Here is a 26,674-nt window from a genome sequence, read left to right as displayed (position 1 = left end):
TCCATATGTTTACTTTTTTTAAAAGTAAGAGAAAACAGATTAAAAATAAAAACAAAACTTTTTGAGGTATTGTGTGAAATCTCCCTCCAAGTCTTGATTCCTGTGGGCCCAAAACACTGTATGTATAGTGTTTGTTTTACCAGTGTCATACTAGTTGTTGGACCTGGGACAAATTGCTTAGGTCCTCTGTGCCTTATCTTCTATGCATGTAAAATGAGGATACCAGTACTAAGAATTTCAAGGGGGGAGGGTATAGCTCAAGTGGTAGGGTGCTTGCTTAGCATCCACAGGGTCCTGGGTTCAATTCCTAGTACCTCCTCTAAACAAGTAAATAAATAAGTAAACCTAATTACCTCCTCCCCCACCAAAAAAAAAAAAAAAAGAATTTCATAAGGTTGTTTTGAGTTTTACATGAATTAATATATGGAAAGTGCTTAAAACAATGCCTGGTACATAATAAATGTTCCTCAAGTATTAGAAAACCTTCAGTTTTCCAAACATCTTTAGATGAATACAGTTTTGACTCAGTGTTGCAGCAGTTTGAAATTTCCATAGGAGAATTAAGAAAATCAGGAAATAAAATGAAAGTCATTAATTCAATGAATATTGAGTGCCTAGAATGTGCCAGGCACTGTTTAATTTTAAATATTATGCATTTAAATGTGACTCAAAGCATTTCAGGCTTGGTCCAGGCGAAAGGCTGCTGACTCAGGCAGAAAAATGCTCACACAGTTGAGCTTCTGACAATCATGCTATGCTAAGGTGTCAACATTGGGAGACCTGAGGGCCTCGAACTCCAGGGACAGTTCTCCTATCAATACATTTACTGATACCTGGAGCTACATGGAGCAGACTGCTACAGACCTATGCTGGAACACCGGGAAAGGGAGAGGGATTTTCCAGTCTCCCAGTGCTTATGAGATAAAGACCACTATGGAGTGGAGATCAATAATTGTAAGTCCTGTAAGCAGTAGTTCCTACTGCTACTTTTTAAGCTCACTGATCCTTCCAGATATTGGTGCCTTTAAAAATCAGTCTAAGTTCAATATATTTCTTTTTATTATGTTGTGTTTTTCTGTTCATTATGTTCATGCTTTCTTTTAAATCGAGCCTATCCATAATAATTATTTTACAGTCCTTGTCTTAAACCCCACAATTTCTGTACTTTCTGGATCTTTTTTTTTATTGACTTTTTATTTTTCTGGGTTCGGATTACTTTTTTTGCTTTTTTACATATCTACTTATTTTTGATCAGATGCTAGACATTATGAATTTTTCATTGTGTATTAGAGTTTGTTGTCTTCCTTTAAAAATCACTAGAACCATACAATCCAGAAATTCCACTTCTGGGTAAGAACCCCAAAGAATTGAGAGCAGCAACTCAAACAGATACTTGTACATCTGCTCTTGTCATAGTATTATTCACAAAAAACAGAAAGGGGAAGCAAGTGTCCTTGTCGGATGAATGGACAAATGGTGGTCTACATACAATGGAATATTATTCAGCATTAAATAGGAAGAAAGTTCTGGCAAATGCTATAACATGGATGAACCTTGAAAATGCTACGCCAAATGAAATAGGCCAGACACAAAAGGATAAACACTGTATGGTTCCACTTATATAAGTTACCTGGACTAGTCAAATTCATAGAGACAAAGTGGAAGGCTGGTTGCCAGGCGCTGAGTGGGCGGGGAAACAGAGTTACTGTTTTTATTACTGTTCAGTGGGTGCAGAGTTTCAGTTTGTGAAGATGAAGAAAGTTCTGGAGATGGGCCGTGGTGGTGGTTGCACAACAGTGTGAATGTACTTAGTGCCACTGAACTGTACACTTAACAAAGGTAAATTTTATGGTATGTGTATTTTACCAGTAAAAGCTTTTCTTTCCTGGCAGTTCAAGTTACCTTCAGCTGGATTCTTTCAAGGCTTGTTTTGAAGCTTTGTGAGGGTGCGTCACCCCCAGGAAAGGTGAGATCTTGGCTTGAAAGCTGGAGCAAGTCTCGAGGCCCTCTGGGCCTGTCTGGCGCTTTTACTCGGCCTTTGTCCTCTGTGTGTCTGCTCAGCGCCTCGGGGGCTCAGGGAGGACTCTGTCATGGCTGGTCAGGACGTGAACATCCCCAGCTGTGTGTGAGCTCTGGGGATTGTTAGCTTCTATCTTCCTGCTCCTTCTTTGCCCGGCATTCGCTCTGTCAGGAGCAAAGTCAGGAGGACCCTTATGGAGATTTCTGGAGCTTTTTCTGTGTGCGGCTTCTAGCTGTCTAGGATTCTGCTACCCAGACCCCGCTACCTCTGCCTCCTTGAACTCAAATCTCTGTCTCCACGTCTCAGAGAGCCTGCTGTGGTCTGTGGGATCCCCCTCCCCTGCACTGTGGTCTGGAAAGTGCGCCCAGTTAGAAAGTCAGGGCAAACGCAGGCCTCACCCGACTTGTTTCCTTTTCCTCGGGGGTCATGGGTCTGCACTGACTGTTGTCCAAGGTCTGAAAACAGTTTTTCATATCTTCTGTCTGGTTTGATAGTTTTTTTAAGGGTCTAGTCAGTCAGTCCAGTTGTAGTAACTGCATCAGGGTTGGAAGAGGAAACTCAGTATAATTTTAACATGCTTTTTTTTTTTTTAAATGAATGCACTCAAATTTTTTATACATTTAAATTCCATTTGCACTTTCTTAGTGAACTGTCTGTAATTGAATTTGGATGTTTTTCTCTTGGGGTATCAGGCCATGGATTTTGGTCTCAACATCCCTGACACTTGCTCAGTATTTTCTCCTCTATTGGTCGAAATGTAAAGATAGGAAATGGGGACGGAGAAGACATACTCTTACCTGAGGACACCTGGGCTATCTATCCAACACCATGCCGTTCATCCCAGGGTAAAGGAAGACAGTAGGTAGCTTTGCTCCTGTGGTATCTTATTCACAAGACAAGTCACCTTTGGGTGATTGATTATTTCCTTTGCCCAGTGTAGTTGCTTATGATCAAGGAAATCTAATCTTATAGAACTTTCCCCTGTCAAACCATTCCTGAGCTGTGGGTTTTCTGGTGCAGTACTTAAAAGATCAGAGCTGCCGTCAAACCTCCTGTGCACAGCACTGGGAAGTTTTCTCTCCCAGGTAGATGCGGTAATGTAAAATGAAGCTAGGGCCACACATCCAGGATTTGCAGGGTCTCTCTCCCGTGCATCAAAAAGGTTATGCTGAAGTTGGAAGCCTCACACCCGTCGCACTGTAGGGGCTCTCCTACAGTTGGTTTCTCTGGTGCACGGTGAGGCGTGAGCTTAACCTGAAGCCTTCCCCGCACTCCCCACAAGGACAGGATTTCTCCTCACTGTGGCCCCCTGGTGGTGATGAGGGTGCTGAGCTCTGCCTGAAGCTTTTTACCACTCTCACTCTTTTTATGGTTTCATTTGAGTGTTGGTTCTCTGATGAACCTTCTGGGTGATACAGGTAAGGTTTTCTCAACTCAAGGCAATGATATGGCCTCTCCCTCATGTGGGGCATGGTGAGGCATTAGCCAGAAGTAAAGTTATTCTTACACTTGCCGCACACTTAGAGCCTGTCCTGCGTGTGGACTCCCAGCCCTTGTCTGGCTGAAACTTTTCCCACATTCCTTACATTGGTAGGGCTTCTCTCCAGCATGGTCTTCTGCCGGCACATCAGAGCTCTGCCAAGATTTTAAACAGAAAAGACCCCACAAAAACTGCCATGGGGCATAAGGACGATGCTTGTGCAAACCTGTATCTTACAGCTTGGCCAGAGGCCAGTCAGGAGCCATCATCAGTCAGGAGCCAAACAGATCTTGATGCTGGGCAGGGGAAGCCAAACAAAGCAAGCCTTAAGGACACAGAGATGAGACTTGGTCTCTCTTGCCTCCATCCTGGCTGGTTTGGATTCTAGTTCATGGGACCCACGTGACTCCCAAACCAAACCACCAACCCCTAACACTTCTCTGGAACTGAAATGGACAGTTTCAGCAGCTGTTCTCAATATAGCTCGAAATCATGCATTCAGAACACAATTACGCAGTGCTCAAATCTGTCAGAAGCTCGTTGTTTCCCTGCTTCCTTGTACAGAATGTGAATGATGAACTGAGCTGCCGTAATTCATTCTCCTCTTCAGGCACCAAATTTAACTCAGTTATTGATTCTGGGGTTTAAAAAGCAAATGGAGCTTTCATCCAAGTATTTTCCTTTAACGATTCAAATTTCCCTTCCGGAAAGTAATGATTAAAGGTTTGAGACAAGGAAGTGAGATGCAACAGTGTCTCTAATTTTATTTCTATTAAGCAGTCTTGGTGAATTACGTTCTCTTCAATGTGTTGCAGCAGTGTTGGGAACATACAGTAGCTAGGGCGATTACTTTTAAGTCTGGTTTGCCACAACAATAATGTCTTTTGGAATCCTTGAATATGGCTCAAGATACTGAAATATATCATTGTTTTTCCCTTGTAGTTTTACATTTAATTCCCGAGGAATGCCGAAAATATCACTTAAATATGCCAATTTTGTTACCCAAATATCATCTTCAAAAGTATTTGCCAAGTGAGATTGCTTCTCAGTGAGAAAACTGTAAATCTCATTCCTGAGTTCATATACTCTGCTCAGTATTTTTCCTTGAGACAACCAATGGACTACTGTACGAAACAGTAACTGGGTATGGTTAACGCCAATCTCTGAACAAAATATTTCAAGAAGTCGGCTATTCAGTGAGCTTCCTTTAATAAGATTAACAATTGTCACTGCATTTTTCAATACATCCATGAGGCTGGGCGGAATTTCTTTGGATACCAAAGCTTCTCGATGAATAAAACAGTGATTCCAAAGATCACTGTTACAGGTTGCTTCTAACAATTTTTCAATAACTCTGCTATGTCTTCCTGTCATGTTTGCTGCCCCATCACTTGAAATTCCTTAACAGTTTTTCTATTTTAATTTATATTGACCAACAATGCCCTTTTCTAATTCAGTGAGTAAATCTAATCCAGGAAGCTGTGAATTTAAATATAAATAACACAACAGATCCCCTATAAAATCACCTTGCCACACATATCTGTTATATACCAAGACTGTTGGACAACTTGCAATACCAGTGCTCTTGTCAAGCTAGATGGCAAAATCTATACCAGACTGTAGCCGTGTGACAAGCATTGCTTCTAAATGCTTTGCAATAGTACAGATTTGATGAGATACTGTATTGTCACTAAGAGGTATAGTTCTTAATTTATCAGCTGATTTGTCATCAAAGATTGTCTATACCATAACCATACAGGCTGGAAGAATGATTTTTTTCAGCAGCCGTGTGAGCCATCTTCTCTTTTGCCACACAATATGCAACTAAATATGATGATAGCAAGGCTCGCTCATTCATAGTTGTAGAATGACTAAGAAATTGTGGTGCCAATTCTGTGTTCTTTCTTTCCCTTTGAAAATGGTCTTCCTTATAGTCTTCCTTCTCCACTTTCACTATCAATATGCCTTCCATCTTCTGGGTAGGCTGGGGAGACAAACCTATAGCATCCCCTGACTCAGCAGTCATTGTTCGGGTTCAGAGAACTGGCTCACTTGATCCAGACAAGGTCTGTCTGCAGGACTGTCCTTTCTGTTCTAGACGTTTTATGAGAGCAAGTTTTGCTCTCCCGCGGGGTAGAAAAATTTAATAGCAGTATTAAAAAGTAACCTTGTTTTGTTTTTTTTTTGGGGGGGGGGTAATTAGGTTTATTTATTTATGCTTAGGGCGGTACTGGGGATTGAACCCAGGACCTTGTGCGTACTAAGCATGCACTCTACCAGAGCTATACCCTCTCCTCCAGATTAACCTTGTATTCCTACACTACTAACACCTCATCCATAAAGACAGCTCACTAAATCCAGTGGTGTGACAGTGAATGTTGAGTGACTGTCATTCCTGTTAGTTGTGTACCAGGCAGATTCAGCACATTAGTACATTACATACACAGCTCATCTAATACACATGGAAACCTCATGAAGTACACATTACTATTCCTAGTTTAAAAGCTGAGAAAGAGTAAATCATGTGTCTAACAACATAGTGTAGTGGGTCCCGCTGTTACACCCAAGTCTGAAGCCCAGAGTCCTAACTAAGCTGCTACATTGCCATCTAGTCACTCTTTTTCAGTCCATGTGCTGCCGCAGTGAGCATAACCATCTAGTCACTCTTAAAAAGTGACCACCAAAGTAGGGGGCACAAGACTATTCACTATTCAGGGGAAAAAAATTAAACCTTGCATTTGTATTTTAAAAATATTTAAACCCATTTAAGCTTTGATAGCCATCTTAAAGCATTTACGTTCTCTGCCATCACTTGTGCTACTGGTCCCATCTTCCAACAACTGTATTTTCTTTGCTCATTTTCATTCGTTGTTAGTGATATTGATATTGTCTGAAAATCTTGTTCTGTCTCAGATATTTTAAGATCAAGCAAAAGGAAACTTGGTTTTTGACATCTGGGTCAAAGATTTAAAAGTGGAGGATGGGGAAAAACACTCCTAGAGGCCCTCCCTCCCAGCGGCAATAGGAATTAAAATGATGGGACCCCAAGGAAGTGAAACTCAAAAATACAGGACTGAGGTCAGGATCTGGACAGGCCCTCCTGGGGAGTGTTTTCTTACTCATACTCTGGGCAAGTAGCAGCAGACTGGGTTTTACTTTATATTTCCTGAATGATCACAGTACCAATCATCTCTTGACTTTATGCTCATATGTCTCCATCCCTAGTTTGGTACATATTTTGATAGCTTTCACCCTGAAATTTAATTTTTAATGCTTTCATGCCTTATCTCAACTAGACTACTCCTCAAGAATAAAGACTGTCTTTTGTTTTTATTGTGGCCCTTAGGTCACTTAACATAGTTCCTTGCAACCAGGAGATATTTTTAAAAAATCTGTTTGAATAAATACAATGTCAACATTTTTTTGCCCATTTGTAGGAAGTTCAATAAATTCATTATAGGCCTGGTATTTCAAAACTTGCAAGGGCATGTCATTTATAAATTAAGAGATTCCACTGCATTAAAATTGTCAGGTTACTTATGAAACATCTGAGGAAGAATGGGAAGAGTATTATAGAAGTGCAGGTTTAAAATACAGAAATAAATATTGCGTCCATGGGTAAGTTACTTATATGTCTCCTGTTACACTGTGTAATGAACCTATCTCCAGCAAAGAGGAAGAACACTTAATTGATCTGCTTGAAATACATTCTCCACAACTTATTTATTGATTGCATATGATCTGTTTAGTACAGGTTTGTATAACCGTTTTCTTTGGTCCTCTGCTACTTAACAGCCTCTCTCAGTAATGAAAGCATCTTTGTGTATGCTGGTGGCACTTCAGGAAATGGTGATGGGGCACTAGCTGGATGGTTCAGTTAATTTCCCTTTATCAGTGAATATCCAAGTTGGAAGGGCCCTTTGAGACAGTCTAGTTTATTTTACTTAGGATAAATATGAGACTTGCTGTTTTGTTTGATAAATATGAGACTTTGGTGAGGTTTGGAGCATCCGCTAATGAGTGTCAGAGAGTGTGTGGGTGACCAGTTTCATGGCCCAAGGAAAGCAAATGGGGACAACTGGGGGGCACAGAAATTAGACTAGGGTCATCTGTCCCTCTGGGGAGAAAACCGAGAATGAGGCGGCGCAGTTGGGGCTCGCAGGCTGCCTCTTCCCGGTCCCACAGGGATCTCATCCCAGCCCAGAAACGGAAACGGCGTTCCCTTCCCGCCTGTATCCAAGGCCGTCCCTCCGGGGCGACTGCGCTTCCTACGGCCGAGGCTGGGACGAAGGCCGGGAACACGGACCCGCCACTCGGTTTGAGGACGGTAGTGACGAGGGGGATCGCGGAACACGGCCGTACACATCCACCTGTGTCCCCGCCCGTCCTCCCCGGCCGGACCCACGTCTCACCGTGAGCCCCGGCGAGATCTGGGGTGCTGGGACAGAACAGGGAGGTGACTCTGGGGATTAAAGGGCAGGGGACGTGGACCCAGACCCAGGTCCTCCGCTCGCCAAAACCCAGAGTGTCACAAAAACCGGAAGTGCGTCCACACCCGCCTTCCGGGCCTGCGCCGCGCTTCGCCGTCCTCTCTAGGAAAGTGGGAGGGCTTCACAACCATGTTCCCCAGTCGCTGGGTCTGGCTTTTGGGAGCCCTTTCCTTCGCTCATCCTTTTCCATCCTGGAAAAGGGGGGGTTAAGTTTCCTTTGATACCATCTTACACAGATACTTATACAATTCTCCTTTTTCTCCTGATGCCAGTAACCGTAATAATTCTAGTTAGTTACTATCAATAATAGTGATTGTCTGTGGCAGAGGAACTGAAAGAAAAACGTAGACAGAAGGTCACAGTGAAGTCAAGGGTGAATGGTTTCACAAGACCGACATGGTTGGGTCTCCGGGGACTTTGATTATATATTACTTGCATGGACAGTATTTTCAAGTATTTGTTCAGTAGGCAACAGACAACTCGGTCCAATATCAGATAGTTGTAAGATTCTGAGCTTGGCTAATGTTCCCAGGTAGTTTTCAGAGTGATCATAATGAATTACTATAGTAACACGAATTTGAGACATTTCTGTTGTCAAAATATTATCACAATAACTACATCTTTTACTAATACCTCACCTTTTATAAAACAGTAACGAAGATCTGACATGACTCAAGCTCTGAGGCAAGCTTGATGGCCACAATGGAAAGCCCACAAAAGGAACAGCCACCAACTACAGAGGCCACCAATGACTAGGTGGTATTCTGACTAACCTTCCCAGCTCTGAATAACGTTCCACCTCATGAGGGCTGACCTTGCTGTGGTTGCCACCGTTTTCTCCTTCTCCGTGACTCTTCCATGATCTACTTGAGTAGCTCTTTGCTCCTTTACCACTGGCTGGCCACCTGACCTGTGGTCCTCTTAGAAGACATTGTATTCCCAGAACTTCTTCCTCCAGATACTTCCTCCTATTTCCTTCCAGTGTTGCAAGTCATCTTTAAGAGCATTGTATTGTGCATTGTATTTTGTCTAAACCTGCCCTCTCCCCTGACCCCCTTCCCTACGTTAAAGTGCCTAAAGGGTTCAGGAAGGTAGGTTATTGAATGCAGCTGGCTGGGTATGTTTTTGTATTGATGTGTGTGTGGAAGGGACTGTAGGGGGCATTTATAATAACTCTATTCTTTGCCTACTTATATACTGGCACAAGGCTAAGGTGGGCTGGTGGTATTCTCAGTTTCCAGTTCAGCAGACCACTTTATGTAGCTCCTAGAAGAAATGTTCTTCCTAAGACCCATAACCCAGTAAACTCTAGATTGGAGACAGGAAGCACAAATTCCACAATTGGGTTACTGCTTAGGATAGCAATAGGGGCCACTCCTGTTTCCACCCCTTGGTTCCTGTATCCACGTAGTCCTTCTATTGGAGACACATTACTGCATATATGTTATTGGTTTAATGCATATATTGTATCCTGGAGGACAGCTCCCCAACTTTGCAAGGTGCTGTATCATGTATCAGCAATTTAGCTGAGTCTTCAACATGCCATTCCATAGTTTGATCATGCTAGCTGCTTCTGGGAGATAAGTAAGTACCACGAGTTCTGTGGTTAAAAGATCACTGTCACACCTCTCTGACTACAAAATAGGTTCCTTGGTTTAAGGTATGTCCAATGGGTAAGCCATCTTGGAAGCCCTCAGATGATGGTGCTGATGGAGGCAAAGCAGTCAGGGAAGACAAACCCGTATTCAGATTGTGTATCAATTCTGGTGTGATATTTTCCTTCTTTTGTATCCATGCCTAGTGCAGGGGTGGGCATGTGGGAAAGATGTGTTCAATCCCTTGGGAATAGTTGCTCATACGTTTTCTTTAAAGCAATATAGTTTAAGTTCAAAAGCACAAATTTTGAGTTGGTTGTTTCCACCTGTATTATCTGAAGAATGGTTGAAAGAAAATTTTGCTCAAGGGCAAAACAGTGGCTACTGCTTCTTACTAGTCTTTGTTAGGGATTTGTGCCTATTGGAGGGAAGGGGTCTCTTAAATGGGTGCTTCCTATGGTCCTCTCGCTGGAGGAAACTGCTGAGTCAGCTAAAACTTAGACACAAAGGCACCACTGTCATAGTTTGCTCATCTCTGTCGCAGAAATGCAACACTCTGCTAAGAGGTACAGCTTGTGGGGAAATGGTGACTCAGGAAAGAACTTCAAACCTATAGCTATCCTAGAACATTAGAAGAGCCTGAAATGGTGCCCCAGTTCTTAAGCTTGTCTTACAGAACAACAGCGAGCTGTCCAACAAGCAATTGACCAAGCGTTTCATTTTCTTTTTTTTCTAAGCAGTGCGTTTTCAATCTGTGATGCTGACACCACTGTGAACAGACAATGTAGCTAAGAGCAATTGTGTTATGGTAGGAAGTTGCTTTAGATCAATGCTACCCAAAGAAGAAAGAAAGAGCAGTTATATCAGAATCTCCCAGGGGCTCATGTGGTTTGAAAAAGCGTATTGATTTTCACTTGATTTTTCTTATACTTAATTGGAAATGTCAAGTATCATTAAAGGATAATATTTGCCTTGTGAGCTTAAATAAAGGAGTAGTATCTAAAGTCCCTTCCAAATCACTTTTTTGATTTTTTAGGCGCTTGCCAGTCTAGTTCCACCACAGGACAACACATTCTCTAAGGATCCAGGACGTCATAATGCCCTAGGGTCTTGTGTTCTAGCCCCGCGCCGGCCTGTCCACCTGCTCCGTGCTTTACCCATCCCTGCTTCCTGTAGTCCAGTCTTTCCACCAGGAATGCAGCTCTCTTCCAGTCTGTTTCCTTCTTCCACTCCAAGTGCTGAACGCCCACACCTTCCCCCAAGAACCCTGGTAGATTCCGATCTCACGATTTCTGTGGTCCTCATATCACCGAAGCACCTTCAACTCTTCGCTTTAAAAATCAGCATATTTTGTACCCCTGTGCTAGTTCCCGACCGGCGGACCCATGGAGGTCGGACCATTAGGTCTGCATGCGTCCTCGTCCCCGACAGGCACCCAGGCGGGAGGGCCACCATCCGCGGGGTGTTTCGCGGGTTGGCTGGAGCCAGGGAAGGGCCAGCGGGGGCGCTTTCCCAGGTCCGGGGCTGTCGCGGTCATTACCGGTATACTGGCTACAGAGCAGCCAGCGGGATCAGCAGGAAAGGTGAGGCCGACAGAAGGGGAGTGAAAAAGCCTCGCAGAAGAGCCTCCTCAATTCCCTCATCCGGGGCCCTCATCCGGGGCCCTCATCCGGGGCCCTCATCCGGGGCCCTCATCCGGGGCCCGCCCTGCCCCCGGTCATCGGACTCCGCCTCCGGAAGTACCACAGAGAAGCGCAGGCCTCCAAGCGGTCTAGAGCGACCCTCGAGAGGCTGGGGCGGCCCCGCGAGTCAGGGTGTCCGCGACGGGACGGCCGCCTGGCCCGCCCCTCCGCTCGGGTGAGTCCCCGGAAGCCGTTCTGGGGTCGCGGTGGGCCAGCGCCTTGTTTAGCACCCCCGGGAGAAGAAAGAGTCGCCCGGTTCTGGCTGACGGTGGCTCCTGTCTCCGGGAACGTGCGGGGCCGGGGTGCGAGGGCCCGTTTCTCTTCAGTCAGGGTTCGTCCGGACGCCCCGCGGACTGAGGGCCGAGCCATCCGGACCCGGTGACCGTGCCCTCCTGTGAGCTGGGTTTCTGTGGCGCTCCTCGCCCTTTTGGGACCGTGTCTTGACCTCACAGGGAAGTGGGAGGAGGGCATTGCCAGGCGAGGCCTTCTGAGGACCGGGCGCCAGGGCCCTTCCTGACCGTGTGGAAGGGGGTTGGAACCCTGTGGCGTCCTTGGGAGTGAAGGACAACCGGTCAGACCTGTTTGAGTCGCAGCCCTTCCCTGGGTTACTGTCAGGATCAGGGGAAAGGCCTGCCTACCTAGTCTGAGTTACTGCAGGGGCTGACCCCCGAAGTGGAATTATTAATCAGGCCCGTTCAGTAATTCAAAGTGGGCTGACACAGTGTTTACCACGTAATTCCTGAGAGGCCAGCTTTTTAAAAAATGAGTAATCGGAACTAGCATGTTTCTCTCGGTACATACTTGAGCCTTGAAAGAAGTTTGTACATTTTAAGTATTTTAAATTTCCACACAAATTTTTATTAAATGGTACTTACTTGATTTTTTTTTTAAATACCACACAGTCTGAATTAGTGGAGTTCAAATAAACTTGCATACTCGGACCATATGATTTGGTTCTTAAATATTTGAATAATCCATTTTTCTTTCTGCTGTTTATTTTAGGGTGGTTAATCAGCTATTTTCGTTAAGTATCTACAGTGTGTGAGATAACTTTGCAAAGTCCTGAGGCTGTAAAATGATGAGCTGTTTTAACTTATGACAATCATTTCTCCTGATCTCACCCCACAGTCCTTCAGAACAGGGATGGAGGACATACCGGCCCAAGAAGCAGCGGGATCTCCAAGGGTCCAGTTTCAGTCTTTGGACACCCACTCTGAGGGTCTGTCCCCAGAGCCTCAGTTCGTGCAGGACACCGACATGGAGCAGGGACTCACCGGGGGTAAGGCATAGAGAGCACTTAAATCCAGGATACTGGGAGTGGGGCACCTGGGCCTGGCATGAGAGAGGCCAGAACTCCAATGAGACGATGGCCCCTACAGGGAGGTCTGGAAGGGTGAGACAGACGTGACTCAGTTCAGTTCTGCTTTGGGCCCCTCTGTTGAGATCAGCTGGCAGAGTGATACTCACTCACTCTGCTCTGGCTGTGTTTCCTTCATACAACCTTCACTTCATCCCAGTTAGCACATTTCAGAATAATTTCCAAGATCTGCTTTTGCCATGTCTCACAATCCTTGCTTTGCTTTCATTTCCTCCTAGATTAGGGCCTGTTCCTCCCCTGGTTCCCTTAACTTAGTTTTATTCCCTCCTTGACCTCTTGTGCTTTGCCACCTGCCCTTCTGTTGCAACTGCAGTATTTGTGGCTCAGCTAATTTTGGTCAAGAAAGCAACCATTTAATTCTTTGGTTGAGCCCAGTGCCTGTAACAATGGACACGTATCACATATTGACTATAAAATAACATTTTATGAGACGTATGGATAGGTTGATCTGTCTTGTACCTCCTTTGTTTTGTATGAACTTTGTCTTAGATTTCTTGTGGCCAACGGTAGTGCTGAAATAACTTGCGTGTCAGGAATACCAGTGCAGTGCCACAGTGTGTAGAGCGCTGTGGGACACCGAGAGTGCAGAACGGATTATGAGGAAGTAGATGACCATTCCTTATTCTTGGGGGCCTTACACGCTGGTTGCAGAGACAGTGCCCATTCTCAAAAGGAAGGATTAATGAACTTTACAGAACAGTATCTGGGAAAGGGTTAAAGGTCTACTAAATAACCGTGTCCCCAGACAAGTCACTGCAAGTCTTTAAGCTTTGCTTTGCCCAACTGCCAAATAGGTAACAGTGCTTATCCTTTTGTTAGGGGAATGTCGTGTCATGGGATATAGTGAAATGTGAGATTTTATAATAAAACTGTGTATCATGGGTCAAAACGTGTAGGACATGCAAGTGCTGAGAAGGTAGAGAGCACAGTACTTGGTAAATGTTCACTGGTTTTACTATAATGTCGACCTGAAGAAGGGTCCCACTGACTCTCTTTTTTAAGGGAGCCCTGGGAAAGGGCTGCTCTCACTCTTGGCTCCTTTCTCCTCCCTCAGCTCCACCTGTTCCCCAGGTGCCTGCTCTTCCCCATGAGGGAAGCCCAGGAGACCAGGCAGCTGCGCTCCTGACAGCCAGGTACCAGGTGAGCTGAGGAACCCTCTGCTTTTCCTCAGGGACTGTTGCTGCTGATTGAATGTCGCCCTTTCCTCATCCCATCCATAAACCTTGTCTGGATTTCTATTTTTTTTTAAGTAGCAGACCCCAGTTTGGGAACTGATCATCTTCAGAGACCTGGACTTCACCCAAACCACCTTTCCATCTCCCCAGTACCACCAGCAAACACTGTTCCTTTATCCCTGGTGCCATCATGGGTGCTTATGAGATGTTAAAGGGTTGTGGAACCTATTCCCTAGATTCTACTCTGTTCTCCCTCCTCTCCAACATTAATGCGCACTGCAGACTCTCTCTATACCGTCTCCTTCATTCCCTGGCCATGATGCTGTGGCGGCCTCATTCCCCAGAGCAGCCAGGCTATGTTATTTCAGGAGTTTGTGACATTCGAGGATGTGGCTGTGCACCTTACTCGAGAGGAATGGGGATGCCTGGACCCTGTTCAGAGGGATCTCTACAGAGAAGTGATGTTAGAGAATTATGGGAACCTGGTCTCACTGGGTAAGGATTGTCTTTCTTATTATTCAGTTTACTTGTTAGGACTTCTTTACTTGCTTGTTTCTCAGTAAGTGTGACGTCTCTGAGGGTGGCTCAGATTCCAGGTCTTAGAGCCTCCGAATCCTCCATCTTTAAGGTCATCTTGTCTGGGAGTGGTTTTCCTTTGGGGGTTTCAGGAGGAGGAGATGTTCTACTCCTTCTCCTCAGTTAATGTTTCCTGCTTTTGTGGCGCATTGGTTTCCCTGTTGGAAAAGGGAAACCTGCTGGTGCTTCGCCTAAGTTCTCTCTTTCCTTATCTTTTCCTTTTTTATGAGAGAGACTCTAGGGCCTCCCAGCCCACAACCACACACTTTCCTTTCTGGTAATTCAGTGCCCCTGTATCAGAATTTCCCATTTTTCTCAGAAGAAATACCTTTTTTAAAGATAGACTGAAGTCTTTGTTGAATAATCCCTCACCTCTTAAGATCCCTAAATTCATCTGCAACCAGGCAGAATTTGAGAGACTTGATTTAAAGACATGACTCACTGTGAGTACGTTTCAGTGAGTCACCCAGATGGTTATCCTGCATAACGTCACCCGAGCGGTGGAAGACGCAGACTTAGACTGAGTCTCTCCTTTGCCATTTGGGTGGCGCAGTTGGCTGCTGAAATTAGGCAACCTGTGATGCTGGAGAAAAGCATCAGTGGGAGTTGTTGGCATCCCCCTTGATGTGAGCATTGCTTCTTTTCCTTTTTCTTATTTTGCCTGTCTCTGCTGCTTTTTTTTTTTCTAAATATAAATGTACTTAATTACCCTTTCTCTCTCTCGCTCTCTCTTTTTTTTTTTTGCTTTGCGTATGCTGGTGGCATCCAGGGCATTGCTTTGTCTGCTTGGTTACACTCAGGATTAAAGAGGTCTTCTTATCTAGTGGGGAGGCAGCCTGCCCACTGGGCAGGTTTATAGTGTGTTTTCCATTCCTGGCTCTTTGATCTTTGTAGGCATACTTCTCCGCCTTCCCACCACCCGGATTCCTAGTGTGAATTCCTGCCCGGCCCTGAGTCATACCCAGGCAAGTGCTTTCTCTGGAGAAACACTTGCAGTCCTTTCAGCAGGAATCTCCAAGAGATGGCCCAGGTATCGGCTTCCCATCGATAGTGCTCGTTCCTGCTCGGAAACTCCTTTTCCACGGTTGTGAGATATTACACTGATTGACGGAGTAGATGCTTCCCAGGATGCCACCACTATGTAAAATCGCAGCTCCTCAAGTGACCTTTGATAAATTTCAAGGGGGCCAAGGAAGCCCTCCATTGCAACCAAAATTTTGAACCCTGAATTCTGAGGTCATTCAGAAGCCATGGTTGGTGGTCATCTACTTGTGTTCTCAGAAACCACAAAGTTCAACTCCAGCTCTTCGGTTATGATCTTCTCATGTTATTTTAGAATGTGGGACATATATTGTGTGCCCCTCCTGTTCTGAAGTGAACACGAGCTGCCCGTTCTCTTGCCTAAATATCCTGGGACCCTTGGGCCTTCCTCATATTTAACATTCTAGTCTTCTCCTTCCTTTAAATTGCTGTAGCCCCCTCCAGGGTCCTGCCTTCGTCCCCTTTATTCTTTGTGGTACTGTACAGATTGATATGTTTATATGACCTTTCCTGATCAGGTGTTCCTTAGCTCTGGTCTTGATGGAGGGAACATGGGAGGGTAAAAGAGTTCAATTTCTTTATTCCGGCTATCAAATTGAATGTGTATTTAACAACTTGTAAACTGTAAAGTGACATGTAATTGTAAACTACTGTTAATTTTATCTAATAATTACATAATTTCCAACAATTAACCTGTCTACGTTTTGGAGTAAAGAGACTTCATAGTTCAGTCAGCCCAATAGCACAGTGTGCTGTTAGACTGAACTATATCCCATTTCCTCTGTCATCTCTGCACACACACAGGACACAAACACACACTCACACCTACTGGGCATGATTACATACAAGAAACTTTCCTATTCAGCTTGCTTTTGTGACCAAGTCAGCAGCATGTCCTTAGTACTTTTTTTTAATAGTCTTTGGGAAGTAATTTTTATAATTGTGGGTTCAGCAAATTCCACCTGAAATTTAAGTTTATACACTTAATTAACTTAGCTTAATCTTTGGTATTGTAAAATAAGGACTTTATAATTCAGTCTCTGACTTAGCAGCCCCGTTTTCCAGTTCATATCTTTTTCCCAAGGTGGTAGCTCTGAGTTGTAGTTATCACAGACATCAGAGCTTTGGCCCTTTGGTTGAATGCTTTCACTATATAGCAGTAAATATACAGAGTAAAAGAATAAAAAACTAGGTAAAAAGTCACAATTTTCATTACCAAATCTTAAAAGAAGCATATACTATTGTGTGAATTACTGGCTTGATGGTCACACCCGAAGGGAAGTTATCTGTGACTTAGTGTTGGAAATTAAGACCGGGAAAAAGGCCCGGATTACATTTCACATGGGCAGTGTCGCAGGTGCCCTGTTAGAGGACGGCATTAGAAACGTGCTTACCAAAATTCTGCTTAATGATGAGTAAGCTGATAAATCAGGACTGTTTGGCACATACCCCTTGTTTTTTGAAGTTGAGTTCATGGGGATAGAAATGATTTTGTGTAGAATGTCTTTCACTGCCACAGCTATTTACTATATACTGAGCAGCCAGTATGTTACTAGGTACTATACATATATCTCATTTAATCCTTATACAGCCTGTGAGCAGATATTATTCTATTTTATACCTGAGGAATTGAGGCTAAGAGAAGTTAAGTGAGTCCCTCAGGATCAAAGCCAGGTTTGGGACTCAGACCTGTCTCTGAAGGCCATGCTCTTTTTTACTCTTTGGTGCCTTAGGTCAGTTAGTCCAACCACATGTGGTATTTTTTATATTTTTATGGCCCTGTATTCCAGTGATAATTTTAAATGGCCATGATGAATTGGACAGACAGGCACAAGGTTGTACAATTTAGGAGCAGAAAGGGTATGCATTCAAGAAGTAGAATTGTCAAGGGATCCATTCCATTATATTGGTATCTACACAAGAATGATATTGCTAAGGAGAGATTTTGTATGTTTATTAAGGACCAGGAAGAAACGCATGAAGTTTTTCAGATGGCTGAAATCTTAGCACAACACTGATACAGGCGACAAACAGTGCGGTAAATTTTAAATGTTATTTTTAGAGACCAGATTAAATTAAAATAAATCTAATTAGGAAACGGTCAAGGTTTAAATTTAAAAGATTTAATGTTTTAATTAAAAAATCAAGTAATTTTAGATAAAAATTTAAAGCAAATACATATTTTGAAAGCATTGAGTTTTGATTTAAATTTAGGAAAAAGGCATTCAGACCAGTGATAAGAAAACCTGCTTTAATGCTTTCTGTGATCCTTAGCATAGATAGGAAACAATATAAACTATGGGTTCCATTTACCATCTGTGATTGAACAGATTATTTCAGCTGATTATAATGAATTTTTTCATTTATAAAACATGAAAAATAATGTCTACTTTCTGTCTTGTGCCAAGGATTAAATTAGATTATGTATGTAAGAACCTGGCTTGTGGTAGTTACTGAATGTTTTTCTGGAAAGGACAGCAAGTGATACGAGCTACAGACCAGATTCCCTAATACAAACAAAAATTTCGAGAGAGTGTTCAAATTATTTCCTTACGATGGAATTTTCTGGGATTGAGTATTACTCAGACTGTGTCTAGGGTTTTGGATTTTTGTTATAAAGAGATTTTCATTTGTTTGACACTAATGTTTTCTTAGATCCCTTTTATTAAAATAGCCATAATTCCAAGCCTGTTGGATCCTGGCTCTCCATGTATTGTTCTAATTACCGTTTCTCTGTTCTTTTTATTGTTTTCACCTTTTGCTCCGTTGTCGATATGCTAGTCTTCTGTTCTCATTCTGTACAAATTTAGAGGAAGGGATCAATTTCATTCACAATCATTATTTTTTGGTGATAGATTATTTAAAAGCCAGTTTCTGCAATAAGACTGAATTTGAGCCCTAGCTTCACCAGTTACCATGACCTTGAGGAAATTACTTAATCTTTCTGAGTCTTAGTTTTCCCATTTGAAAAATTGGTAAAAACAATAACTCCTACCTCATGAAGATATAGTGAGTATTGAGTGAGTGAAAGCTTATAAAGCTCTTGGTGTGATATTTCTTACCTACCAAATGCTTAGTAAATCTGAGCTTAATATTTTGATGATAATGATAATACAAGTGACTTTAAGTCTATCTCTTGAACTCTGTTCTCTCTCCTGAACTGCAGTCTTGGATCTCTGACTGCCCCCTAGGCATTCTCTCTCCTGCCTTCCTACATTGTCTTAAACATGTGTCTAAAATCAACCCCTCATCCCACATGTAGATGATCTTTTTATTGTGCATATGTGGTTTTAAGTGTATACATAGAGAAAATAACAAAGATTTGTTTTAATTATCAAATACTTAGAAACACCTTAATAAATATCTTGGTTAAAATTTGCAAATTAGGTTATCAGAATTCTCAGCAGAATAGTTGCTGCTTCATGCCATACTTTTTTTATATACTTGCAAAACTATTTAATTTGTCATGGAGGTCCTTAACTAAAATAAATTTCCAAAAAGAGAAGCGACTCTAGTAATGCCCATTCAGAAACACAGTAAATGCCTTTCTTATATCTGTTCTGAATCCCTGCTCATAGGCTCTCACGTGGAATCCCAATAGGGCAGCTGTTGGCTTATCATATTTTTTAGACCCAGAGCCCTTTTTAAAACAGTGAATATCTGTTGACACACTTGGGCACAAAATTGGCACTCAATGAATATCTCTTGAGTAAGTGAATTGGATGAAGTGCAAGATACAAGATACATAGTCTGGTATCAGAGAGTTTATAGGTCAAGTAATGATGATAATACCTGAAAACAGTTTTAAAAAAATCTATAAACTCCATTATATACAGACATGTCAGGGTAAGAGGAACAAATAATACACTTTGTAGATATTCTGTAAGTAGAGAGAAAGGCTTTTGGAGGTGAGGGGCTTGAACTAGACCTTGTATGTGTGCTACTAGAAGCTTTATGGGCTGAATATAGATGAAAACTGCCCCTTTGATACTGTGATAGTTCTGCCTCGCTCAGAAGCAGACTGCTTCTTGCTTTTGCTTTAAAGGAAATTAGATCTTAGCCATCCATTATGCAAGCCAGAGAAAGACCATTTTATGTGAAAACGCACTTTTATTGCACTTGCCTCAGTATGTCATGTTAGAACACATTCTTTCTTTCTGTCTCTGCAGTTAGAGTGTAAGGTTTTTGAGGGGATAGACCTTAACTGCTTGGGCTCTTTATCTCCTACATACTTTGCTTGTAGGAGGCAGCCCACAAATGTTTGTTGAATAAACAAGAATATAAGCTAATGGGTAAGGAGGTGTCATACTATTTTTTTCCTCATGTGTTCTGAAATGAGTTGTTTCTTGAGATTGGTCCTTGGAATATTTATTCAGTAGTCACTGATTCTGCTGCTAGTTTAGCTCACCACACAACAGGTGCCTGAGTATTCACCTTTTTTTCCAGTCCAGCAGAGTTCTATTTTGATGACCTCCATTTTGACCAGGTCTAATACAAAGACTGATCTGTTGGCAAGAGATGAAGAGTGATAATGATAATTTCTGTGAAAACAGGTACACACATGTACAGATTCCCTGGTCTGAATAATGTTTAAATGAATACTTCTGCTCTCCAAAGTCATCAACTTGCCCCTTAAGCACACTTCTTTCTAGAGCACAAATGTGAGCTCCCTGAGGGTCTTTGCCCTTCTTTCTCTCCAGGCCTTCCTAATGTCTTCTAAGAATTTACTTTCTCTATTAACCATTAAGAGAAGAAGTGGCTGGTGTAGTATCTGCGGATAAATTGCCACATCCCATTTCCTTCTTTGTGAGCAGGATATCCAGTTTCCAAGCCTGATGGGATCTTTCAGCTGGAACAAGATCTACAGGTCTTTGATCTGGAAACTAAGAATAGAGAAGTCTTAAGAGATGACTACTCAGGTGAGTAAGGCAGGATCAATCACATGGAATTAGTAGAGGATTAAAGTCTAGTTGCTGAGCCAAGCTGTAGCTGCTTTGGCAGTCAGTGTAGAGCTCTGCATCCCAGAGTGGAGAGCTCTTTCCCTTCAGTTTTAATGAGCTCTTTCCATTTATTTCATCCCTTATCCGTAAATTGTACTAGGACCCTATTCAAATTGCTTATCTGTAATTCTGTTGAACTATTTCCCTATTACCTCCTTTGAGACACCTTAATTGGTTATCTTCTTATTCTGCTGAACATCCTTCTGTTTCTACCACAACCTGAACCACTTGGTTCCTACCTCCCTGCTCCGATTCATGTCCTTACAGCTGCTTTTGAGATTTTGTGCCTGTGTTTTAGAGTAAATAAACTTACCCTGGTAGATTGTAGATTATTTAGTTTTAAGTTTTCTTTTTCTAAGCCAGGTACAGATTACATTTGCATTTTCTATTTATGTATTGAATCAGATGGAGAGACCAGAGAAGAGAACAAGCTGTTGATTGCTAAGCAGAAAATTCCAGAAGAAGTACATTCATACAAAGTGAGAGTAGGAAGACTCAAAAAGGATATTGCCCAGGTTCCTGAGACTAGAGAAGTGTCTAAGCCTGAGGACAGATTAGAAAGGCTTCAGGAAATCCTAAGGAAATTTCTCTTCCTGGAGAGAGAGTTTAGGCAAATAACAATCAGTAAGAAAACCTTCACTGGTGAGAAGAACAGTGAATGTAATGAACCTGAAAAACACTTTAGTCTGGACTCTACTCTTGATACAGATCAGAGAGTTCTTAGAATACAGAATATTGATGACATTGATAAGTATGACATGGACCTCAACCAGAATTCAGCTGGTAAACACGAACAAGTAAATCTGACACAGGATTTTCATAGTAGTGAATATAAGGAAAGTTTAATGGAACTCTCCCACCTTAACAAATGTGAGAGCATGCCTGCCACTGAGAAATCCTATAAATGTGATGCGTGTGAGAAAATCTTCTATCAGAGTTCAGCCCTTTCTAGACATCAGAGAATTCATACTAGAGAGAAACCCTACAAATGTAAAGAATGTGAAAAATCTTTCAGTCAGAGCTCAAGCCTTAGTCGGCATAAAAGGATACACACTAGAGAAAAACCCTACAAATGTGAAGCATCTGATAAATCCTGTGACGTGTCTGATAAGTCATGTAGTCAGAGCTCAGACATTATTCAACATAAGAGAATTCACACTAGAGCAAAGTCTTATAAATGTAGCAATTGTGAAAGAGTCTTCAGTCGTAGCGTACACCTTACTCAACATCAGAGAGTTCACAGAGAGATGTCTTGTAAGTGTACTGTGTGTGGCAGTGACTTCTGCCATACCTCGTACCTAGCCGAACATCAGAAGGTCCATCGTGAAGACAAGTCCTATGACTACAATGAACGTGGGTTGACCTTTATTAAACATCACGGAATTCGTCTCAGAGAAAAGCCCTACACGTGTAATGAATGTGGAAAAGACTTCAGATTGAATTCCCATCTTATTCAGCATCAAAGAATTCACACAGGAGAGAAACCGCATGAATGTAATGAATGTGGAAAAGCTTTCAGTCAAACCTCATGCCTTATTCAGCATCACAAAACTCATAGGAAAGAGAAATCCTATGAGTGTAATGATTATGAGGAAAGCTTCAGTCATGGCTCAGATCTCGTCCTGCAACAAGAAGTCCTTGCCAGAGAAAAAGCCTTTGATTGTGATGTATGGGAAAAGAACCTCAGTCAGAGAGCACACCTTGTTCACCATCAAGGAATTCATACCAAAGAGAAGCCTTATGAATGTGATGAGAGTGGGGAGACATTTAGTCAAGTTCAAGCCTCATTCAACATCTGAGAGCTCACACCAGGGAGAAATCGTGTGTGGACTGAATGTGGTAAAGCCTCAGTCACAGCTTAGCCTTTATTCAGCATTGGGGGATTCACACCAGAGACCCTTTGAATGTGACAAATGTAGGCAGGCTACTAGTCAGTGTTAAACTCTTGACACCTGCAAACCCAAACCAATGAGAAAACCTACAGATATATTGAATGTGATAGATGCTTCATGCTATTTTCGTACCTTGGTCACCATTGGAGGATTCATACTGTAAAAAAATTCCATCTCTGAAATGAATGTGAAAAAGCCTTCAGTCAAAGAAACTACCTTGTTGAGCATCAAACTCATTCCATGCAGAATACCTACGAATGTAATAAATGTGTATGTGTGGGAAGATTCAGCCATATTCCAGCCATTCAACATCGGAGTCTGTACCCAAGAGAGATCATTTGGGTATAGTAAACGTGACAGATCTTTCAGTAGGAGTTCAAGTCTTTTCATCAGAATATCCACACCAGACCAGAAGCTGATGTAAATGGAAACATTTAGCACCATATTTAAGGCTTTACTCAACATCAAAATATTGAAGAGAAAATTATTATTTGTGTATGGAATTATATAGTCCCAATCTTTTTCATTGCAGAAGAATCTAGTCTGAGTGACTGTTTTCTCATGGCATTCTTTTATTTAATAGGTGTTACAAGTAGGTACGTATACTTTATTTATGGATCTCATTTAAGCTATTTTTATTTTAATGTGGCCTATAAACATTTTTATTTTTCCTGAAATTGGTTCTTACTGTTCACAGCTTCCCTAAGATATGTTAATACACCAATGTTAAAGCATACCAACTTCTGAAAAGTTTGTCATTTAGCTTTTTCTGCTGTTCTCAGCCAAAGATCTCTCCAAAACAGACTCTTAGGCCTGCTCTTTCCTGAGGACCCTGTTCCTTTCCGGCCACAACATTTGGATTCTTGTTGATGTCTCCATTCTCTCAAGCACCTTCAGTGATGGTTTCCTAGTTTTAAAAAGCTTTACACTAGCAGGTATGCCATCCCTACTTACTGTTATGGTGTCTTCTTTCCTAATGTAAAGCATCTTCCTTTAAAAGAATTGGATTTACACATCCTGTCCATCCATGAGTATGAAGGATTCTGCTTCCCCTGAGTTTGTGGAGGCAGCTAAACATTTTCAAGTGACACCCAAGTTCTTAGCTGTGTTAACAATCTGTGCCAACAAGACTGGTGGTGACTTAGCTATATTCAGCACCTACTCTGCATGCCTAAGTTTAGAATTATTTTATCTATGTCCACTGAAGGCCAGCAAAATGCTTAAGTCTATTTTTGATAGGATAAAACATAAAGAATTTACACTTAAGAAATCAGAGATCTTCATAAGGGAATGCTGCCTTCCATCAAAGGTGTTGCTGCTCTTATATTTCCAGAGAGCGTATTTCAAGAATGGCGGAAATACCTGTAAAATTTAACTGTTAACAAAATTTGTTTTATTATCTGTTTGGATTTCTGCACTCAGTCTCCCCTCATCAATTCAGGTCAGTATTTGAAGTGTATAGTTGTTTCTACATGCATATTTTTTGTATTTTGCTTGAGTCTAGAGGCCATATAAAAGAACATGGGTTTTTTAGGCTGATGAAACTGATCACAGATGTTGGCTCCAGAGTTCAGGGTCACTGTCATAACACCTAGCAAGAGTTCATGATTTTTTAGATGATGTCAAAGCATTTCGTTATATTTTCCCATCTTAAGCATCATAACATTTTGTGAATAAGACAAGTGTTACTTAAAATTCTAGTTGTTCCAGCGATTCAGGCTTTCATAGTCCATATGTTAAAATATTCACTGGGGAGTCCTTAACAAATATATAGAAATGCTTTGCTTTGTAAGCCTCTTGTGGCTAACCTCTAGGATAGTTCTCCAGCCATATTTGACCTCTTAGCCATCAGCAAGCATAAGGTCTCATCAGGGCAAGGCAGGGACCTAAATGAATTGATCTAAATGTAAAAGCAAATGAAAAAAATGCATGTTTTTTTTTCCTGTTTATGAACATGTATACCGTTACAAATAGAGACCAGTGTCACCTCTGGTGATTATGAAACAGAGGATTAAGTAATCTCTAAATAGAAGAAAATGTAAAAATCACATGTATGCATTTGGTTTAGGAATGTGCTTTTATACTTCCACTTGAATAAAGGTGTGTTTGATACTCTGAGAATCTGTTTCAAATAAAATCTGAAGTCCTCAGCCAGAAGCATTTGGGAATCTTGGAATCACCTTCCTGGCTGTGACTCAGTTCCTTCTAGAAACCTGCTTCACAGCAGGAATAGGTCACTCTCCATATGGATACAAAGTTTGCTCTTCCACAGACCTCTTGAAAAAAGTCTAAATGCTCAAGATTTAAAGGGTCATTCGATTGGGATGGTGTTCAAACATAGAGTAAGAGTAAATAGTTTGAGGTTTCAGTGGAGTTAGGCAGAATTTTTTAAAAAATAAAAACCCCACATTAAAAAAAAAAAGAGAAACCAGAACAATCCTTGAGGGCAAGTAACTTGTCCCTTTAAGCTTACTGATATTTAATCGGTCCAATATAATATGAGTTAGTGTTCTTAGTCTTTTTAGTCTTGGAAGATGGGGGAGGGAGGAGAAGAAATCTAATAGTTGGGACACTTAATTTTATGTATCTGTCCACTTGCCTACTTACATATATGTATGTATGCACATATGCAGACAACACCTTCGCAAGGGAGCCAGCTCTGTTTTACAGAGGAACTGAGGTGTAGAGAGGTTGAAGAACCTGTTAGTGTCACACAGCAAGTTAATGGCTCCAAGTCGGAGCTGTTTGACTCCAAAGCTTTCCGTCATCATGGTGTTGGTATCAGACACATCCCAGAACCCAGAGAAGAGATGTTTTCTTTGATAGCTCTTCATTCCCTGTTACATACCCAGTGATTTACTGTTCGTTTGCAGCTGATCCTAAATGTTCCCAGAGCTTTCTGGGAAGCTGGGAGAAAATATCCCATTATCTTTTGGGAGCCACTCAGAACCTCCCTACCCCCGCACCATTCTCTGAAACAGGCTTAGACAATTTTGACAATGACAGGCCATAGGTCAAAGCTCCCAAATTACTGTCTCCTGTCAAGACAGCTCCACTGCCATCACTAGATTGGTATTTCCATTTCTCAGTGCACCAGATGTGCTCTTAGTTTTTTTTTCTGGGAACTAGAACTTGCTGATGGATGTTTTCCTACCAAGATTTACTCTTACCTCTGGCTGTATTACAGCAGTGGAGCAAAGTGGATAGTGGGAAAATTAAGTTTGATTCCTAGGTTTTTGGCTTAAGCAAGAGTAGATAGAGGTAGACTGGAGAGAGAGCACTGAAAGTGGAGCAGGGAGAGCATTTCAGGCAAAGCATGTCAGAAGGCCTGCATATGAAAGAGTATGGCATTTTCAAGGCAATAATAAATGAGCTCTTTGGAGAATGCCTCACCCTAGGAAATAGTATGTTAAGTAACTGAGGGTTTAAGAACAAACTTCAGAGGAAGCCCCTAGGGTGTTATGTCATCAAAGCACTATGGAGTTCTCACATCCAAAAATGTAACCTCGTATGTCCTTTCACTCATTCAGTAATACAGTTACCAGGCACTGTGATATTTAGTGCTAGCCTATGGGTACAGTTAACCTAATCAAACAGTCTATTGAGTAGAGAAGACAAACTGGTTAGTCAAAGCAATGACTTTGGAATTAGATATACCTATGTTTGAACTTTCTTTGCTAGCTGTATGACTTTGGGCATTTTACTTAGCCTTTCTAGTTTTCTTGTCTATCCAACGTAGTTAGTAATAGCATGAAAATTAAATGAGGTAATGTAAAAGCTACTGGTCATATAGTGAGTGCCAGCAAGTGATTCATGTACATACTAATATAAAAACCACTAAAGTAAGAGGAGAGACACTTAGCATAAAATCTAAAAAAGAGAGAATGAGCCAGACTTTACCCGTGGAGGACTAGCATTGTCCAGGGAGGGATACCCTGGGTTAGGAGAACTTAAATATGACTAGAGGAATCATTCATTAGGCATCGTGGGCTGTGGTAACTGCCTCCTGGCAGGCACTTCCTGCTGGGGTCAGCAAACTGTGACCTGTCCCTTCTTTCTAATGTTTGTTTCCTATGACATCACATCTTACACTCCCTTCAAAACAGGAGTGCATGAAGGAACCACATGTTAAATCTAAGGCTGTTAAGAATGGTTTCAAATAGATGGTACCCTGTACAAACCAACAAGAAAATACAAACTGGAATTTTTTATTTTGTTGCTCAATAGCATTCACTCTCTTCACTTTTAAGAAAATGGTTAACCTCTTATATTTGTATTTCACCCATGTTTATAAAGTTACAACTGAGGCATAATTACAGGTGTCTGTCTTTTTTTCTTGCCCACA

General features: G+C 42.0%; 1 protein-coding gene and 1 long non-coding RNA gene across 6 annotated transcripts; one reads left to right on the top strand and one right to left on the bottom strand.

The window, feature by feature from the left end:
- Window positions 1-8,289: 8,289 nt before the first annotated feature.
- LOC116657478 lies at window positions 8,290-12,175 on the bottom strand. Its single transcript, XR_004312584.1, has 3 exons — window positions 12,166-12,175; window positions 10,214-10,224; window positions 8,290-9,176 (listed from the first exon to the last, which is right to left on the bottom strand). It is a non-coding gene; the product is annotated as an uncharacterized LOC116657478 (long non-coding RNA).
- On the top strand, window positions 11,294-26,642 carry LOC102513024 (zinc finger protein 655-like). 5 transcript variants are annotated; one of them, XR_004312580.1, is made up of 7 exons: window positions 11,294-11,442; window positions 12,396-12,546; window positions 13,700-13,785; window positions 14,189-14,315; window positions 15,291-15,426; window positions 20,252-20,356; window positions 20,843-20,860. XR_004312580.1 is itself a non-coding variant. In XM_032459766.1 (6 exons), exons 2-6 carry the CDS (start codon window positions 12,411-12,413, stop codon window positions 22,234-22,236), a joined length of 1,848 nt encoding a protein of 615 aa, XP_032315657.1. In that variant the 5' UTR covers window positions 11,294-11,442; window positions 12,396-12,410; the 3' UTR covers window positions 22,237-26,642. The 5 variants fall into 5 exon arrangements, 4 of the variants coding, with proteins under 4 accessions (XP_032315657.1, XP_032315660.1, XP_032315659.1 ...); XM_032459766.1 differs by lacking the exon at window positions 15,291-15,426 and having other exon boundaries at window positions 20,843-26,642; XM_032459767.1 differs by lacking the exons at window positions 11,294-11,442; window positions 15,291-15,426 and adding an exon at window positions 11,449-11,661 and having other exon boundaries at window positions 20,843-26,642.
- The last annotated feature ends 32 nt before the right edge of the window (window positions 26,643-26,674 follow it).

This window comes from Camelus ferus, chromosome 18, assembly GCF_009834535.1.
Source record: "Camelus ferus isolate YT-003-E chromosome 18, BCGSAC_Cfer_1.0, whole genome shotgun sequence".
NCBI classification, from domain to species: Eukaryota; Metazoa; Chordata; class Mammalia; order Artiodactyla; family Camelidae; genus Camelus; species Camelus ferus.
This window is presented reverse-complemented; position numbering and strand designations above follow the sequence as displayed.

Bases quoted from the DNA above. Each gene is read 5' to 3' on its own strand.
- LOC102513024 (XM_032459766.1), top strand. From the start codon at position 12,411: ATGGAGGACATACCGGCCCAAGAAGCAGCGGGATCTCCAAGGGTCCAG. The intron at 14,316-20,251 runs GTAAGGATTGTC...CTTTGTGAGCAG, and splicing joins TGGGAACCTGGTCTCACTGG to GATATCCAGTTTCCAAGCCT. The intron at 20,357-20,842 runs GTGAGTAAGGCA...GTATTGAATCAG, and splicing joins CTTAAGAGATGACTACTCAG to ATGGAGAGACCAGAGAAGAG.